Here is a 16,654-nt window from a genome sequence, read left to right as displayed (position 1 = left end):
GAGCCGTCGGGGCTGGACATGCACCGGCTGGTGTTTCGTGTTTCGCGTTAGGCGGTGCTGGGTGGGCCCTGTCCTAAGACGCAGCTGCGCAGCCCCTGGCTTGAAGCATCGCCTGTGTCCCTCTGAGGGCAGACGACGAAAGCGAAACAGGGAAGTCAGAGCTGCCCCGGAATCCAAAAGAGCCTCTGCTTTTCTCATCCCGAACAACCAAAAAGCATAAGGACTTGGAGATGTGTCGCGGTCTGTAAATACAGGAGAGAACGTTTGGAAAGGGGAGCCTGTATGTCTAAAGACAGCTTCAGGTTTTCCCTGACCTCCTGCTCTCCTCGTTCCTGTGTCCCCTTGACGTGGACACGGCGAGCACGCTCACGGCACTCCTGGTCGCACCCCGCACCACCACGTCATTGCCCACGACACCGGCACCAGCGGGGTGGCCTGTGATTGATGGTTCTGACCCCATCCGCCTGGAGATAGCGTCGCATCCCACAGGTTGAGGGCCGGCTCCCTTAAGACTGTTCCCGCTCTTTTTCCAATGCCCATTGTCAGCAGTAGGTGCCCAGGCTCCCCACAGCTTCCACCCCATTTGGCGGCAAATCAGTGTTCCCACGACCCCCTCCTCAGGTTTGACTAACTCCCTAGAGCAGCCCCCAGAATTCCAGGAGACACTGGCTTAGGTTCACCACTTTTTTAAAGGGCATGATAAGGTGTACAGATGGGGAGCTTCTGGCCCCCTGCAGTTGGGGTGCAGCACCCTCCCCCTCCCAGTGGATGGATGTGTCCACCAGCCTAGCAGCGCCCTGAGCCCCGTATGATTGGGATTTGATGCAGGCATCCTCACTGTGGCCTGACTAATTAGCACCTCTGTCGCCAGCCCCTCTTTCCTTTCTGGAGATGGGGGGTGGTCGGGTTGAAATTCCAAGTTTCTCATCCTGACTGGGTCTTTCTGGTGACCGGCCCCCGTCCAGGAGCCCACCCAGAGGCACCTCGATAGAATAAAGATGCTCCAGGTGCTCTGATCACTTAGGAATTTACAAGGGTTTGGGGAGCTCTGTGCCAAGGATTTATATATATAAATCTCCCAGAGCCTTTTTTAGAAACTACTTTAATTGAGATATTAGTCACATACCGCACGATTCATCCACTTAATGTGTATAATTCAGTGACTTTTACTATATTCATAGAGTTGTGCCGCCTTTACCACCGTCAATTTTGGAATATTTTTATCACCTAAAAAAGGAAGCTGGTACACCTTAGCATCCCCAATTTCCTCATTCCCCCAAGCCCTTGGCAACCACAGGCTGCTGTCTGTCTCTACAGACTTGCCTGTTCTGGGTATTTCACATAAATGGAATCAAACAATATGTCGTTTTTGGTGTCTGGGTGCTGTCACAAAGCGTGCTTTCAAGGTTCAAGTCATTTGTAACTTGCACGTGTCTTTCACTTCCTTTAAGGCCAAATAATATTTCATCACGTGGATATACCACATTTTCCTTATCCTTTCATTAGTCGATGGGCATTCGGCTTGTTTCTCCCTTTTGGTTATTGTGGAGAGTGCTGCCGTAGATAGTGTTATGTATGTTTTATGGAGATGAGAGTTTTCATTTCTCTGGGGTATGTGCCTTGGAGGGGACTTGCTGGGTCAAGTGACCAGCTCTGTCTAGTCTTCCAAGGAACCCCCAGACTGTTTTCCAAAGCAGTGCCGCCATGTTTTTATGTTATTTTCTTTTTGGCTTTTAAACATTACTTTTATTTTGAGTTTCCCTGCATTGATTTTAGGTAGTATACGATGAAATAGATTAAAAAAAAAAAAAAACCCACCATATCTTTGGCTTTCTGTAAATAATACAGTTCTTTTGACTTAAATAGGAAGCAACACCCCTTCTTTATGGAGACAGGGTACCCATTTTAAGAGGGTCATAGAGGAAGTCTCTTTGAAAATGAGACTCTCACACCCCCTATTAGGATAGGGTTCCAACACTGAGAGACCACAGAGGATCCGGGCTGGGGGCCACAGAGAGAGGAAAAGGTAATTGAAAAGAAATATATATTAAAAAAAAAAAAAAAAAAAAAAAGGCAAAGGAGACCCAGCAGGGTCACGCTTTTGGTCACTAAGAGTGACTGAAGTGTATGCTGTCAAAGCAGTGCTCCATTTCTTGGCCAGCCTGGCTGAGAAGGATACATGTCCAGTGATGCTTTTGGCTAGTTAACTGGAAGCAGCTCTCAGTTCATGCCAATTTTCTTCCTGGGCAACTTTTTATGGAACCGCCCGATTCCGAGCTCACTCAAGAAAAAGCGTGAATGAGGTCTCACTGCAACAATGCCGTCTTGCGAGAGCTGCCATCTGACCGTTGTTGGCATAAGTGTGTCTCGGGTGTTCTCTCGTGTGGCGGCTAATAGAGTGCTCCGCCACACAGAGCCCCTTGCCCTGGCAGGCTAGTCACCGAAATTCCTAAGTGGATGCAGTGACTTTGTAGCTGTTTGAATGATGGAAGGATTGTCCTGCTAATACCTATGGCTAGAGCCAGTCTGCAGGACCCCTGCAATACCATTACCCCATAGACCTTCCAAGGCGTGCCCCGCTTCACACGAGTGTGTCAGTTATAAATCCACCCGAATCCTTCATTAATTCAGTCGGCTTTGTCAGTAGCAACAGAGAACAGGTAACAGGTGTCTTAAAAGCGCAGTTCCCATTGTGGCTCAGCCGTAATGAAACCAACTGGCATCCGTGACGACATGTGTTTGATCTCTGGCCTCGCTTAGTGGGTTGAGGATCCGGCATTGCCGTGAGCTGTGGTGTAGGTCACAGATGTGGCTCGGATCCTGTGTTGCCCTGTGTTGCCGTGGCTATGGCATAGCCTGGCAACTGTAGCTCTGATTCAACCCCTAGCCTGGGAACCCCCGCATGCCGCAGGTGCAGCCCTAAAAAAGCAAAACAAGCAAAAAACCCCCCAGCATCTTCAAAGTAACTACCATATTTCTTTTCAAGATGTAGTTGACAAGATTTTCTGCGAGTCTGGGTTTATGTTCATCCTAGAATCTTCTTTTACAGCTGTTCCTTGCAAACACGCTGGACGTGTGCCTGAGAAACACCATTGCCATGTCTGATTTGCTGCTTTCCCTTTCACTGTCTTTCTGTGACTAGGAGTCTTCAGGAGCTTTTAGATTACCCCGGGGAAGATATCGAGGAGACCTTCTGCCTCAACTTCACGGTAAGCATTGCCGCCGTGCACTTAGGATCGTGGCTGTCTCTTTCGTCGTGTTTATGAGTCAGAACTATCATTAATTTGTCTCCAGATAAAAGAATTCAGAGACATCTCTGAACCAAATTAGTTGAGTCATAGTCTTTTTTAAATCGAAGTACAGTTGTACAATATTATGTAAGTTACAGGAGTACAACATAATGATTTAGTAATTTTTGAAGGTTATACTCTAGTTATCATAAAATATTGGCTGTATTTCCCTACAGTATATCTTTATAGCTTATTTTATACCTAATAGTTTGTGGGTCTTAATCCCCTGCCCCTAAATGGCCCCTCCCTCCTTCTCTCTCCCCCACTGGTAACCGCTTAGTTTGGTCGCTGTATCTGTTACGTCTGCCTCCTTTATTGTTATTTTCACTGGTTTGTTGTATTTTTTTATATTCTGCATATAAATAACATCATGTAGTATTTGTCTTTCTCAGTCTGACTTATTTCACTTAGCATAATGCCTTCCAAGTCCATCCATGTCACTACAAATGGCAAGCTTTCCTTTTTCATGGCTGAGTAGTATTCATGTGTGTGTGTATACACCACATCTTCTTTATGCATCCATCAGTCGATGGACACCCAGGTGGCTTCCATATCTTGGCAGTTGTAAACAATGCCCCTGTGAACACTGGGGAACACGTATTTTTTCACATTAATGTTTTTGGTTTTTCAGATACATGCCCAGAAGCGGAATGGGTGGGTCATGTGCTGCTCAGCGTGTCTTGGATGTTACAGGAGTTCAGGAATGTGTTGAATATGAATGAGTGATTAATCTGTGCACTTAAGGAAATTACCGAGGCATTAACTCTTCTATAGCTATAATTTCTTTTCTAGAATTTGTATCATTTTCTCCTTGAGTGCATTTCTTGGCCACTCCCTGTCTTAAAAGTTATCTTTTAACCCGTGTTTTCAGGCTCCTTTCTCCTCCAAAGAATGTTCTGTGGAAATACGGAGTCATTAGGCCACCTTCGTTCCCAGGGCTGTTGTCTCAGTCGTTTGGGGTTGAGAAAGATAAGTGGTAAGCAAAGTTGAAAAGTTTCTTTCTTCCCCCTTGAATGTAGATTTGTCGCGAAAGCTATGGCGTCGTTGAGCAGAAGAAGCTGATACCCGGGGGAGACAGAGTCACCGTGTGCAAGGAGAACAGGTCAGTCCTGCCCTTGATGTCTCCACACGTTCACTTTTGAGACCAAGACGGAAGTTGAATCTTAATCCCTTCTTCCAAGGAAGTAAAGGTGGTAGGAGGAGAATTGGCAGATTTAATACTAGGGGAAGCGGCAGCCTGGATTCTGGAGATAACTCTTTTCGCTCCGGAGCTCCAGCGGACTGGCTGTGACCCTAAGCGACCCACACAGACTGTCCGACCTCAGTTGCTCATCCGTCAAATGGGGGTTATAGTAACCCGCCCCTCCCTCCTGGCAGGGCTGTGAGACTCCAGTGGGAGAGTTTATAGAGGAACATTTGGGGATGAGTAAACGCCTAGCATCTAGCACAAGGCTTCCAATATCCAACAGAGTGCCTGGCACAGAAATTGCTCCCAAAATGTGTGTGGCATAAGCAGATGTTATAAAGATGCTCGCTTCGATTGTGCTTTTATTGTTGGAGCACTTGTAATATAAGTTTTAAATTAAATTCTTTCTGCTTCATGAAAATTAATTCAAGTACATCTGATTTTTCAGGATGATTTCCTCTGTGTTATCTGTTTGGAGGAGGGAAAATTTAATTTTGTTTGCTTTTGTATTAAATTAGGAGCGAGGTTGTTGGTCGTCCGCACATTAATTAATCCGGTTTATAAACACTGCGTGTCAGCTGTTCCAGGCCTGTTTCTGGGCCTAGGAAATAAGTAACCTTTATCCTCCAGACGGGCTGGGACGGGTCGGTGCAGGGAGTGATTATGCACAATGCACTCGGTTGTGGTGTGTGTGATGGGAAGGTGACGGCCCGGTGCCCTGGAACCAGGGCAGGAGGCCACACCACCGTCAGTGACTTGGAAGAATTCAAGTGGGGGAGGCATTTTAGGCCCACGGAGCAATGTGCATCCGATCTCACATTTAACACCCATGAGAGAGAAGGATGAGTACCTGTGGGGGGCTAGTGTCTGGATGGAGAGTAGGGGCGGGTGGTGTTGGGTGGCGCTTGTCAAGACCTCGAATGAGTTTGAATTGGGACGTGGCTGATCTCTGCTTTAGAAAGAGAGCTGGTGGTTTGGGGAGGCCCCTTAGACTGCAGAGGCGCTCAGGCGGAGGTGGTGAGGCCCAGAGGCAGGGAGGCGGGAGACAGAGTCAGCTGCGTGTTGGTTGTGCCGTCCACAGGAGTTGTGTCCGATTGTCTAGGGGTGGTGTGTCCTGAGGACGACACCGGGGTTTCCAGTTTGGACAGTGACGAAGAGGAAACAGAATCTGTAGGGCCAGGTGGAGGGGGAAGAGCGAGTTCCAGTATGCATATACTGATGTTGACATAGCTGTGTGATACCCAGGTGATTATGTTTGGAGCTGAAAATGTATGTGTATCTCAAGAGAGAAGTCTTTTTTGGGGGTGGGGGGGGGGATCAAGTCATGGGTTTTTAAAAAAAAAAAAAAAACGGGATGTTTTCTCGTTTTTGCATGACAAATGAATACAATTTTAAAGGTTCCTTTTCATTTACAGTTAGTATAAAATATTGGCTCTATTTCTCATGTTTGGCAACACATCCTTGAGCCGGTCTGACACCCAGTGGTGGGTACCTCCCCCCCCACCCCTGCATGGCCCCCTGGGGACCCCTCGTCGGCTCTCTCTGTGAGTCTGCTGCTTTTTTCTTACATTCACTAGTTTGTTGTGTTAGGAGAGAAGTCTCCTCTCCATCGTTTATTTGCTTAGTTACTTATGTCAACCTGCATCCCCAGTGAATTTGGGGCCACCTACAACCAGAGCCACAGAAAACAAAGCGGTGAAATAAATAAAAAACAAGGACAGGGAAAACGTACCTTCTTGGAGGAACTATGTATCATTAGCCTCGAAGGCAGTCTCTTGAGATGGCGATTTGGGGATCATTAGCACATGGACTAGAAACTTCCGCTTCTTAGCTCAAGGAGGTGGAGGGCGGGGTGGGGGGGCGGAGAGGAGGAAGGCTCTCTCCACTTGGGGTGCGGTTTGTGAGGGAGGGAGGCTTCACGGAGGAAAGCAAGCGTTCACTGAAGCTGTAGAGAAAGTTACAGGTGTAGAGAAGTTGGGTGCTCTTTTAAGCAGGTTGGGAAATGAAAGCTAATTCTCTGGGCTTGAGGTGGCTTCATACTGTAAATGGTTGTAAAGCCACCAGTGGAAATCCTGTGACATTCACCCTACGCACGTGATCTCCCCAGGCTTCCTCCCAGAAACCTTCTTTTGAAAATGAATGAATCACAGAAAAACTGACAGGCCGCTTGCCTCCTTTTACATTTTTAAAGATAGCCAGAAGCCAGGAGCGTCTAAGGTAACTTTCAGTCGTCTTTTTGGTCATGTGAACCTGCCAGACTCTCCAGGCAGCCTTGGCCTTGCCGGGGCTGGGAAAGGGGGGGTGGGGGGGGGTGTGCACTGTCACACCAGAGGGCAATGATGCAGAAGTGGCCAGGTACCCAACAGAAATGGCTTCCGGTTTGGGGAACCTAATCTAGAGGCTAGTCTGGTCTCAAGTAGGTGTTTCAGTCAAAACTCTTACTGGATGAGAATCTCTTGGAGCCGAAAGCACTGTCCTTGCTTTATCTGTGTGTCGTTGGCACTGTAGTTAACAGCAAATGATGGGAAAACAAGAACAGCCTTGTTTTTCCATAGAGTCTGATAACGCTTTTAGACGTTGATGGCAGACCATAAAGTAATTTGGCGGCCCAGGTGATTTCTCTTCCCTCCTGGTTTTGATGATGGGCGTATGTATGCAGATGCCCCCACAGCCTTTGTCTTTCAAAGGACATCTGAGCTTTCGCATCAGCCCTTGGACAAGATGACGTGGGCCTGGGCCTCGTTGGTTAGGCGCTGACCGTGGGCTAGGCAGGCAGCCTGAGGAAGAGCGTGTTTGGGGATTTCTTCACGTCCTGGTGTGTCACCCTCATGCCCTGTGTGCTGGCTCCCCTGGGCCGGGAAAGGAATGATCACTTTGTGACATGGTGTGCAGATGAGGCAGGTGTGGGCACTTAAAACTTTTTCTATCTTTATAAAACTCTTTAGAATTTCTACTTTTGTCTCTGCCTCTCTTTTTTTTTTTTTTTTTGGCTGCCCCTGCAGCATGCAGTAGTTCCCTGACCAGGGATCCAACCCGCGCCATGGCAGTGACCTGCACCACAGCAGTGACAACACCGGATCCTTAACCTGAGCTACCAGGGAACTCCTGTCTCTGCCTCTGTTTGCTTTCTGTCTCTTTCTGGGTCCGAATTTTGCTTTCTGTCTCTCGACTTCTCCCTCCCTGCCACTCTCGCTGTTTCTCCTTACTCAGGAGACGTTTCTTGGAATGAGCAAACGAATTAACCATTGAGAGGCAAGCTCTGTGGGAGTACCGAAACCTAACACAGGGTGTTTAAAGCGGTAAGCTGTTCTCATAGGCAGCCATCAATGGAACATGAAGACAAAATTGATGAATCGAATTGGAGGGAGACATCCACGTGGACGGATGCTTCTGGTAGGATGCATCCAGGACAGAGCTGTTGGGAAGCCCCCTAAGAGTGGGATACTGGAAAGTAGAGATGGGGACATAATGAAAAGTGAAAGGTGCCCTGTAAAGTGATGGCCAAATCCCAGCGGTTACTTCAGGCTGGGAACAGTGCGTGAGGAGTGGGGTCTGAGTGCTGGACGGGGCTGTTTCTGGGGGACGCGGCATTGGGAAGCCTGCACTCCAGCTGAGCTGGGGGATCAGATGGTAGACGGCTTTGGAAATGGGAGAAGTTTAAGTTCATTCAACAGATGTCACAAAGCCAGCATTTGGTTTGGGAGCAAAGGAGTCGGTTGTATGATGGACGCGGGTCCCCAGCACACAGTTTCCTTCTTCATCCTCTTTTATTTTTCTTCGCTGTTGATGTCTGTTGCTGGCGGCGGTTGGGCTGCACCCCGAAGGCCTGCAAGCCTTGTACGTGCCCAGCCTTGAGGCCAAAGAAGGAGCCCGGTGTCAGCAACAAAAACATCGGTGGTTTGATGGATGGGGCAGCTTACACGCCTGAAGCAAGGTCCTGCAGCGTCACCCCACCGTGTGTGTGTGTGTGTGTGTGTGTGTGTGTGTGTGTGTGTGTGTGTGTGTGTGTGTGTGTGTGGTGGGGGGGACACAGCGGCAGTCTTTGCTCCTGGGCGCCGGGGGGTTGACTTGGGGGCAGTTACCGGTTATCGGGGAAGTTGGTGTCCGGATGCCCCCAACCGACCCCTTTGATACTTCAGCTATCTTATCAGAGATGTTCTGATCTAAGGCAAGAACAGTCATTAGCTGGGACCTGGGGCAAGTATGTAGGAAGGTCAGTCCTGTGAGTAGGCGGTAGGTGAAGCAGGCGCAGGTGGAGCAGGGGATGACAGAGCAAGACAACCGCCATCTTGAGCGGCCTGACCACACACGGACGCGAAGGCGCTCCTGGACATTGCTGACCCATGAGGGGTCCTCCGAGTCAGTGTGGAGGACATGCTCTCCTTTGAAGCGGGGAGGATTCCTTTTCTCTTTCTTTTCAGTTATTTGCTACTCATTGACTTCAGGGCTGCTTCTGCAGAAGATTTTCTGTAGGGATGTTCTGACGACATACAGGTTCCTTAAGAGAAAGACAGTACATACATTTAAAGGACTAATAAGGGAACCTCCCTTATTCTTTTATTTGTATTACAAAACTCCATTATTCTGTTACCACGACTTTCTAAACAGTAGCTTTGAGAAGTTTTGTAATCTTTGTGCAGTGAAGAGTGCTGTTGTTTTAAATATTGCCAGGCAGAGGGAGGAATTCCTGTTTTTTTTTTTTCTCAATTGATTGTGTTTGAAATGAAAATATGGAATAGCTTCTGTGCTAGGTGGAAAGTTAGGTTTTGGATTTTCTGGGTCGAGCAGTGAACTCATCCACACCGCCTTAGGCACTGTTGTCCGCGCCTCTGTGCCTGGTGACGGGAGGCAGCCCCCCTTGCTGTCGCCCATACCTGTTGGGCAGGCTTCTCGTTAGTGCTGTATTACCTAGTATCGCCGCTGTAGTTAGGGCGGCCAGAAACACAAGCAAATTGCTTGCCTTTATCTTTAACATGGCAAAAAGCAGAGATCTTACCATCAAAGCATGTTGAGGTCCTGTTACGAAAGGCTGTGTACAGTGGTACAAGATGAATCACAGCTGCTGCTGTTTCCCTTTGTCTGTTCTGTGGCATCATCTCATCACTGGTGGTCCTTTTTGGGTAAATCTCATAGATCAGTCTGAGGAGATGAGGCAAAAGAACTCAGAACATTACCTGTTGGATTTCGAACTTAGGCAGTTGTGTGTACAGATGCACTGAAGCTGTGTTTTTGAGTTAATAGTAAGGTATTTGCTGTCACCACTGCCCGAGAGGAAAATGTCGCAGGGTATCAATTCTCTATCCATAATTGATTACATCCCATTTGCTCTTAAAATTGCTTTCTTTCTGTGGCCAAGAGCTGCAGACAGACAAATGGATTATAAGCATCCAGGTAAAAGAATATATCCCTGGCCATTGCCGGGCCACATCTTTGCTAAGTCTTGCCACAGCTGGTAGTCACACCTGGATAATAGTGCATTACCTGACGACTCATGGCTGAGGGTTTCTCACCTTCTGTAGCCTGGTGTCACGATCACTAATGAAAAACCCACGTATTATTCTAGCTTCCACCCAGTTTAATTCTCTGTATTAAAAAGGGGGTGGGGAGAGGGAATCGTAAAAAGGAAATGCCTGGCTTAACCTAAGTGTTCTCAAGGGCACCTGTGTTCCTGAGAAAATCTGAAAACCTGCACGTGACAGACACTTCTCGCTCCTAAAGATCTCCTAGAATCGGGACTTGCTGAAAGCCTTCACTCGCTCTCTTGAGCGAGTCCCTGAGAGCTGTCATCACGATTTGCGTCGTGCTTGCCCTGGACCCTTAGAGGACTAGCAGGCAATTAAAATGCCAGGCACATTTCTCAAGCGCTTCCCGTGTGTCAGGCGTTATTCTCAGTCCCTCCCATGCAGTCCTTCTGACGTTACGGGGAAAGAAGCTAAGGCACAGAGAAGTCTAAGTCACTTCTTTGAGGCGACGCAGCCCGAAGTCCAGGGTTCGAACCCAGGGCCAGGATTCAAAGCCTTTCAGTTTGAGTGCCAGCGTTGTGCTCTGGGCACATTGCCCCCGACAGGCCAAGGCCAGGGCTCCAGAGTTCCCATGGCCCCCTACCCCCTGGAAATACTTTGAAGAGTTCGCTGTTTTCATTTCAGGCAGACTGTGTGATTTTTTTTAAAAAACACAGTTGGCATTGTTAAAAACATATGATATACGTATAAAACTGTGTGTCTGGATGTTTGGACTTAGGCTGAGACGGTGCTTCGGTTACCCTGAATAGTGGCTGCACAGCCTGCTCTGTGACTGTGCATTTTCTGTTCTTTTGCTTTGGGGTATTTGGCTTGCTTCTCTCTTCTTCCTCCCCTCCTCTCCCTTTTAATTTCTCTTCCCTCTTCTTCATTTTTAATAAGACTGTATCCAACATCTTATGTCTAAAGCTTTGTGTGTCTTTAAAATTGCTTTTTAATGATAAGGTCCCAAGGGTGAAATTGAATTCGTGTCTGTCATTTTGAATCTGTTGATATTTTTGCTAAATTGATTTTGCTAATGAATTATGCCAGCTTATACGTTATCATCAGTGTATTTGCGTATTCATTACACCTAATCCTTACAAATACTGAGTGTTCTTTTTTTTTTTTTTTTTAAATCAACCTCATTTAATAAGAAATTGCATCTCAGTTGTCAAATTTTCTTTTCCTTCCATACTTAGGCTGCTTTTGATACATTTTGCTGATGTTTACCTCTGAAATACTGTGTTAAGAATCAGTGAATTAGATGGCAGTGGTCATGGGACAACATTGTTAATTTATTAAATGCCACGGATTTGTTCATTCACAATGGCTAATCATGTGTTGTGAATTTCACCTCAATAAAACAAATGTGTTTGTGTCCGTGTGTGCACATGCAAATGCGTCTGCAGATGCTCGAGTGCACGCTCGGAGCCGGGGAGAGCGGGGTGCGGGGCGCAGCCGCGGGCTGCAGTCCCGAGCGTGATGCTCTCGGAGACCGAGCTGAATGCGTGGCGCATATGCTGCCTTTCTGTCCGCCAGCTGTGTTGTGCCTCGCTTACTAATTCGGGCCTCTCGTGGATTGAAATGGTTGATGAGGGAGTGCGTTTGACCTGCCTCGGAGGGAGGGTATCCTGCTACCTGTTAAAATGCAGCTTTTATGGCTGCCCCAGGAACCCTCGAATAAGCAGGGCAGGGAACAGAGGCGGAAGATCCATGCGGAGAGCAAATGGTGCAAGTTCCCTGACGTTAGGAAGGGGCATCAGAGACGTGCCCGAACCCTGAGAAAAGTGGCCAAGAGTGGCCTGACAGGCAGCTAGAAAACCCCACAGCTAAAGTCTTCTGGTTAGTTTGAGAACCACGGTCAGAGCACACAGCTGGGCACGTGCGGGTGCCAGACCTTGCCGAGGCCTGGGGTATCCAGTGCTGCCCTGCCAGCTCTCAGACCCGGCTTCTGCCCCAAACTCGGTGGCAGCATTTCCCCTTTTTGAAGTAGTCTGCTGATGTCCTTTATGCATTTCCCTAAGACTATAGGGATTTGTGATTTGTCTATATTCCTTATTATATAAAGACCATTAGCCATTTGTCCTGGTTATTTCAGATTTTATTCCCCCATTGCTGTTTACTTTTAAAAACATGGAGTGTGTTTACATCCTTATAATTTCTTAATTTTTGTGTTGTCCTATCTATTATTTCTTTTGGTCTTAAATCTCTCCAAACGTAGCCCTTCCTTGTCCAGTAATTGATACTTAATAATGCATTTTCTTCATTAAAATTTTTTTTTGGGGGGGGAGTTTGTAGTCTAAGGTAAAAATCTTAATTATTTCCATCATCTTACAGGTGAAGATTAGGGGCATTATATAGTTCCAGATCCAGTTTTGGTTTTGATTGGAAGTGTAATGAATTCGAGGTTAATTTGGGAAGAATGGACACTCTTGTCATATTCAGTTTTACCGTCCAAAGGCCTTTCTTACATTTGTGATATTGTTTTCTTTTCCCTCATAGGCTATATACATTTAATATTAAGGGTTTTTATAAATATTTTGATTTATGTCTACTGTGAAAGAGCCTTTTGCATGTATTTTTATCATTATTGATGCCTAGAAATAGTTATTAGTTTTTATATACTTACCTAGTAACTGGTCCATTCCTCAATCTTTTTGAAGGTGACAGCTTTCAGTTGATTCTCTTGGGTTTTCCATATATAATTACATGTCTGCAAAAACAAATTTTTCCCCACTAATTACACGCCTTGTTTCATTCACTTTTGCTTTTTTGTTGGACCTAGAAAAATATTAGATAACAGTCTTATTCTAGGGAAAAGAAGGAAATTTTGAATTTTACTAAATTTTTTTTTTTGCTTTTATTTCAGATAATCATATGATTAGGATAATCACTGACTTCTCATGTAACACATAATTTTGATTTTCTCTTTTTGTTGGCCTGGCCCTAATGAAGATGAATACTACCTAAGGTTTTGCTCAACTATTGCCATTAGCAACAAGTTAGAGCTTCCTTCCATTCCCTGGGGTAAAGCAGTCTGGTTTTGCTTCTGAGTGATTTTAACCCTTAGGGGAAATGGGAAAAAAAACACATCCGTGTTTAAAATTTTGGGGGAAGTTTTAAATTTTATACTTCATTTAGAAAGCCCAGATATAAAGCTTCAATAGCCTTCTTTATATATTCATTATGTTATATTAAAGTCTTTTATCCTTTCTGGGAGGAAATGAGAACTTGATTTTTATATTGAAGAAACCAAAACAAGAGAGCTTATTGAATTTCCTGGGTTTTCCGATGAATTAAAGGCCACAATCTTCTTTAGCAATAAAAATCATAAGCTTAAGAATAGAAGGGTGTGCATTTTCTCCCCTTTTGTAACTTATGGAGGATTGAATTTCAAATCATCTTTTATCTTTCATATAATAGTAATAGTCATAATAAGAAGCGCTAACATTTCTTGAGCACTCAGTGTCAGACACGGGTCTGTGGGCTTTATGTGAGTTCACCAATTTGTTCTCCATAACAACCCTGTGCGGAAGGAACTGTTACCATCCATCCCCTTTGATAGATAAGGGGAACAGGAACACAGATTAACTGAATTGCCTGAGGTTCACTGCTAACAAGAGCCAGAGCTGGGATTTGATTCCAGTCAGAGTACGAGTCCTTTTGTTTTTTGAAAATACTGTTTTATTAACACCACAGTGGTAAACAACTTTATTCGCATGTTTCTTTACAGATCACACAATTCAAAACCCACAAGGAAGCTAAGAGCCTTTCCATTACATGTGTCCTCCTAAAACTCCTTTACTGTATGCCAGTCTGTTCTCAAGCAGTAAAATTTGATTATGCACCATTTTATATTTAATCTATCACATGTACATAGCAAAATAATGAAGGCACAGCTAACACAAGCAAACTGAAACCCTTTCTACTTCTGAGCTGGGGGTGGGGACACACAGTTGGATTGGTTCTTCAAGTATATATTTTTTCTGAACATTAGCTTCAGTGAAGAGTTCTGATCATTTTCACAGCTACCTCCTAAAAGCTACAAGACAAAAAAGACTTCACAAGGATTAAACTACATAACATTGGATACACATGCCTTACAGAATTTACTAGATTCTACATCGTTTCAATTAAATTAAGATTTCTACAATGCTAAATAAAGGGATTTAATACTTAAACATCGGGGGGGGGGGTTTACACCTTTGTAAGTAGACACGCTCAAGAAAACACACATAAACACGAGACTCTAAATAATGCACACGTATGTTGACAATATTGTACAGGTTCTACACCCTCCTTCTCAGAACCACGTTGTTTCACTACATTCACATACTCAGCACAGTCTTTAGAATTTGAAGTGGCAGTTTTCTTGGCCTCATTAACAGTACTGTCATGATCTCTGGCACCGGCTTCCTGCATTCCATCACGCTTCTCGAAAAGTGTGAAGCTGAGGTCTAGGTTATAAAAGCAAAGTCTTAAAAGATGAGATTTTTTTTCTTGGGTTCTTCTTCTCTGCGCTGGAAAACTGCAGGGCTAAAGAAATGGAAGAATTGGGCTTTGGAAACACGTTCCGTCTCGGCTTGTGTGTGGGTTCAGTGCGTGGGGCGATGATGGTGTGATGAAAGGGTTTCAAAGTGACGTCTTTACTTCATATCTGCTTGACACCCTTCGTAAGTCTCAACTCCAGTCCTCGCAGAAGAGATCATGAAAACATCATTTTAAATTTAACTCCTTTTCAAGACTTTTCGATGTTTTTGTGTTCCAATTGGAAATCACATTTGAAACGGGCTGGCCAGAATCGGATTGCATCAATTTAGTATTGTTTCAGGAATGTCAGAATTGATTCACGTTGAATTTTGGTGCAAAACCTGAGCCTTTTCAAGTCCACCAATATTAAAAAAAAAAAAAAAATCTGGGTTTTGATCTGCATCGTCATTCTCCTCTGCCATCTCGGCCCCCGCTTATTTCTTGGCGTCATCAGACACTGCAGAGTGGGGACCCTCGTCTTTGGCAGCCGCCGCCGCCGCCCCCGCCGCAGCCTCTGCCGCAGGCTCTTCCTCCTCCTCCTCCTCCTCCTCTCCCTCCTCCTCCTCCTCGTACTCCTCCTCATCGTCTTCCTCCTCATCCCCCTCTAAAGTCCATGCACACCCCTCCATCTCACCGGTGAGCTCTTGGATCTTGGCGAGTAAGGGCTTATAGATGTCGTTGTACTTTTTCTCCAGCGCCTGAAATTCCTTGTCGAATTTGGCTTCGATCTTATCGCACCGCTTCTGCAGCTTTTTCAGGGCCAGGACCCGGCATTTCACCGAGTTAGGCAGGCTCTCGATAAAGTCATTTCTAGGCTTGGGTGCATTCTCCGCAGGGGCCTGGGGCTCCTCGGCCGTCTGGCCGACCGCACCGTCCGAGTCTCCGGACGCGCTGTCCGAGTCCCCCCCTGCGCACCGCCTTCCGCCATTACCTCCTCCACCGCCGCGGCCGCCTCCGCTGCTGCGGCCGCCGCGGCCGCCTGGCCGGGCTCCGCGGGGCCCTGGTTCTCGGGATCGGCCATGTCAGAGCAACCGCGCAGGGGTCTGGGTGGCTCCCGCAGAGGCCGGCACCCGAGCTGCAGCGCAGTGATGCTGCGGCTGCGGCAAGCGGCAAGTGGCAAGCGGCGCTGACGTCGGCGGCGGCGGCGGTGGCGGCGCGGCCCCGCCCCCCTCCCGCGGGCCCTTGACTGGCTCCGCGGCATCAGCTGACGGTCGGGCCCTCGAACCGCACCGGCCGCCTCCTGTTGCTACCCTGCCGTCTCCCCCGCACTGCGGGCGGTGTCAGGACCCGTTTCCTAGATACTCTGCCCCCCCCCCGCCCGCAGCCCTCCCCCAGTGGAGGGCGCTGGGGAAGGCAGCGGGGGTCTGCGGCACGTCTGTAGCAAGTGCGTGGACGGCCTCAGCCGTTTCCACTTGGCCCCTCGAGCCCCCCGGGTGCTTGGGGACATCTGGCCGTGCATCTGGCCTGGTGTTTGTCTCCATCTCCCCGGCGCTGGCGTTGGGCTGCCTTGGTGGGCGCCTCTGGCTTTCTCTGGGGGTGGGGGGAGTCAGCTTTGGTCACCTCCAATTCCAGTGAGTGTCTTCCCAGACTGGTGGAACCGACGCCGGTCCACCCTCTGTGGGACCCGGATGAGGGTGCGTGGGGGGTGGGGACAGTGCAGGTTGCACGCCCATCCCCCCTCACCCGCCCCCCCAACGTACCCTCTGGGCCATTTCTCCGCCCAGCAGCGTATTTACCAGGGACAGAGCCTTTTCTCAGCTAAACGGACCCTGGAAGCAGTTTTGGACCCCTAGGAATAGGGAATCTCAGGAACCCGGGTATCCTGGAATGTTCCAGAAGATTCTTCAGAATCCTTGTCCTGTGGGAAGGAAAAAGCTGGAGGCCGCCCAGGCGCACAAGGCCTTCTGACCCCTGGGGCCCAGGGCGAGAGCCCCTGACTGAGCGGAGCTGAAGCTTGTGTTTAGGATTGCTGTGCCTTAGGGACGCACAGACACACAGGGTGTATGCCAAGGCGCACCACGGTTCGGCATGTGTTGTGTGGGTCTTGCCGGTGATTGGCAGCATCTGAGAACATTAAAAAAAAAAAAAGTTAAATATGGAACTCTTGTTTTCTAGTAGTGAAATGAGTAGACATTTTAATTGCTCAT

At 47.4% G+C, this 16,654-nt stretch overlaps 2 protein-coding genes across 9 annotated transcripts in view; one reads left to right on the top strand and one right to left on the bottom strand.

The window, feature by feature from the left end:
* Positions 1 to 16,654, top strand: part of HERC3 (HECT and RLD domain containing E3 ubiquitin protein ligase 3) — a 121,105-nt gene that overhangs the window by 87,218 nt on the left and 17,233 nt on the right. For all 8 annotated transcript variants that reach the window (XM_021100756.1, XM_021100749.1, XM_021100750.1 and 5 more), the window contains 2 exons: positions 3,143 to 3,209; positions 4,310 to 4,392. In XM_021100756.1, coding sequence (XP_020956415.1) covers positions 3,143 to 3,209; positions 4,310 to 4,392 — 150 coding nt within the window. The remainder of the gene's footprint in view (positions 1 to 3,142; positions 3,210 to 4,309; positions 4,393 to 16,654) is intronic.
* NAP1L5 (nucleosome assembly protein 1 like 5) lies at positions 14,630 to 15,528 on the bottom strand. Its single transcript, NM_001206893.1, is given in 2 exon segments — positions 14,630 to 15,407; positions 15,410 to 15,528. Coding segments are annotated over 2 exon segments (585 nt in total). The 3' UTR covers positions 14,630 to 14,941.

This window comes from Sus scrofa, chromosome 8 (assembly GCF_000003025.6).
Source record: "Sus scrofa isolate TJ Tabasco breed Duroc chromosome 8, Sscrofa11.1, whole genome shotgun sequence".
NCBI lineage: Eukaryota > Metazoa > Chordata > Mammalia > Artiodactyla > Suidae > Sus > Sus scrofa.
Note: the sequence above shows the minus strand (reverse complement) of the source record. Positions and strands in the feature narration are given on the sequence as shown.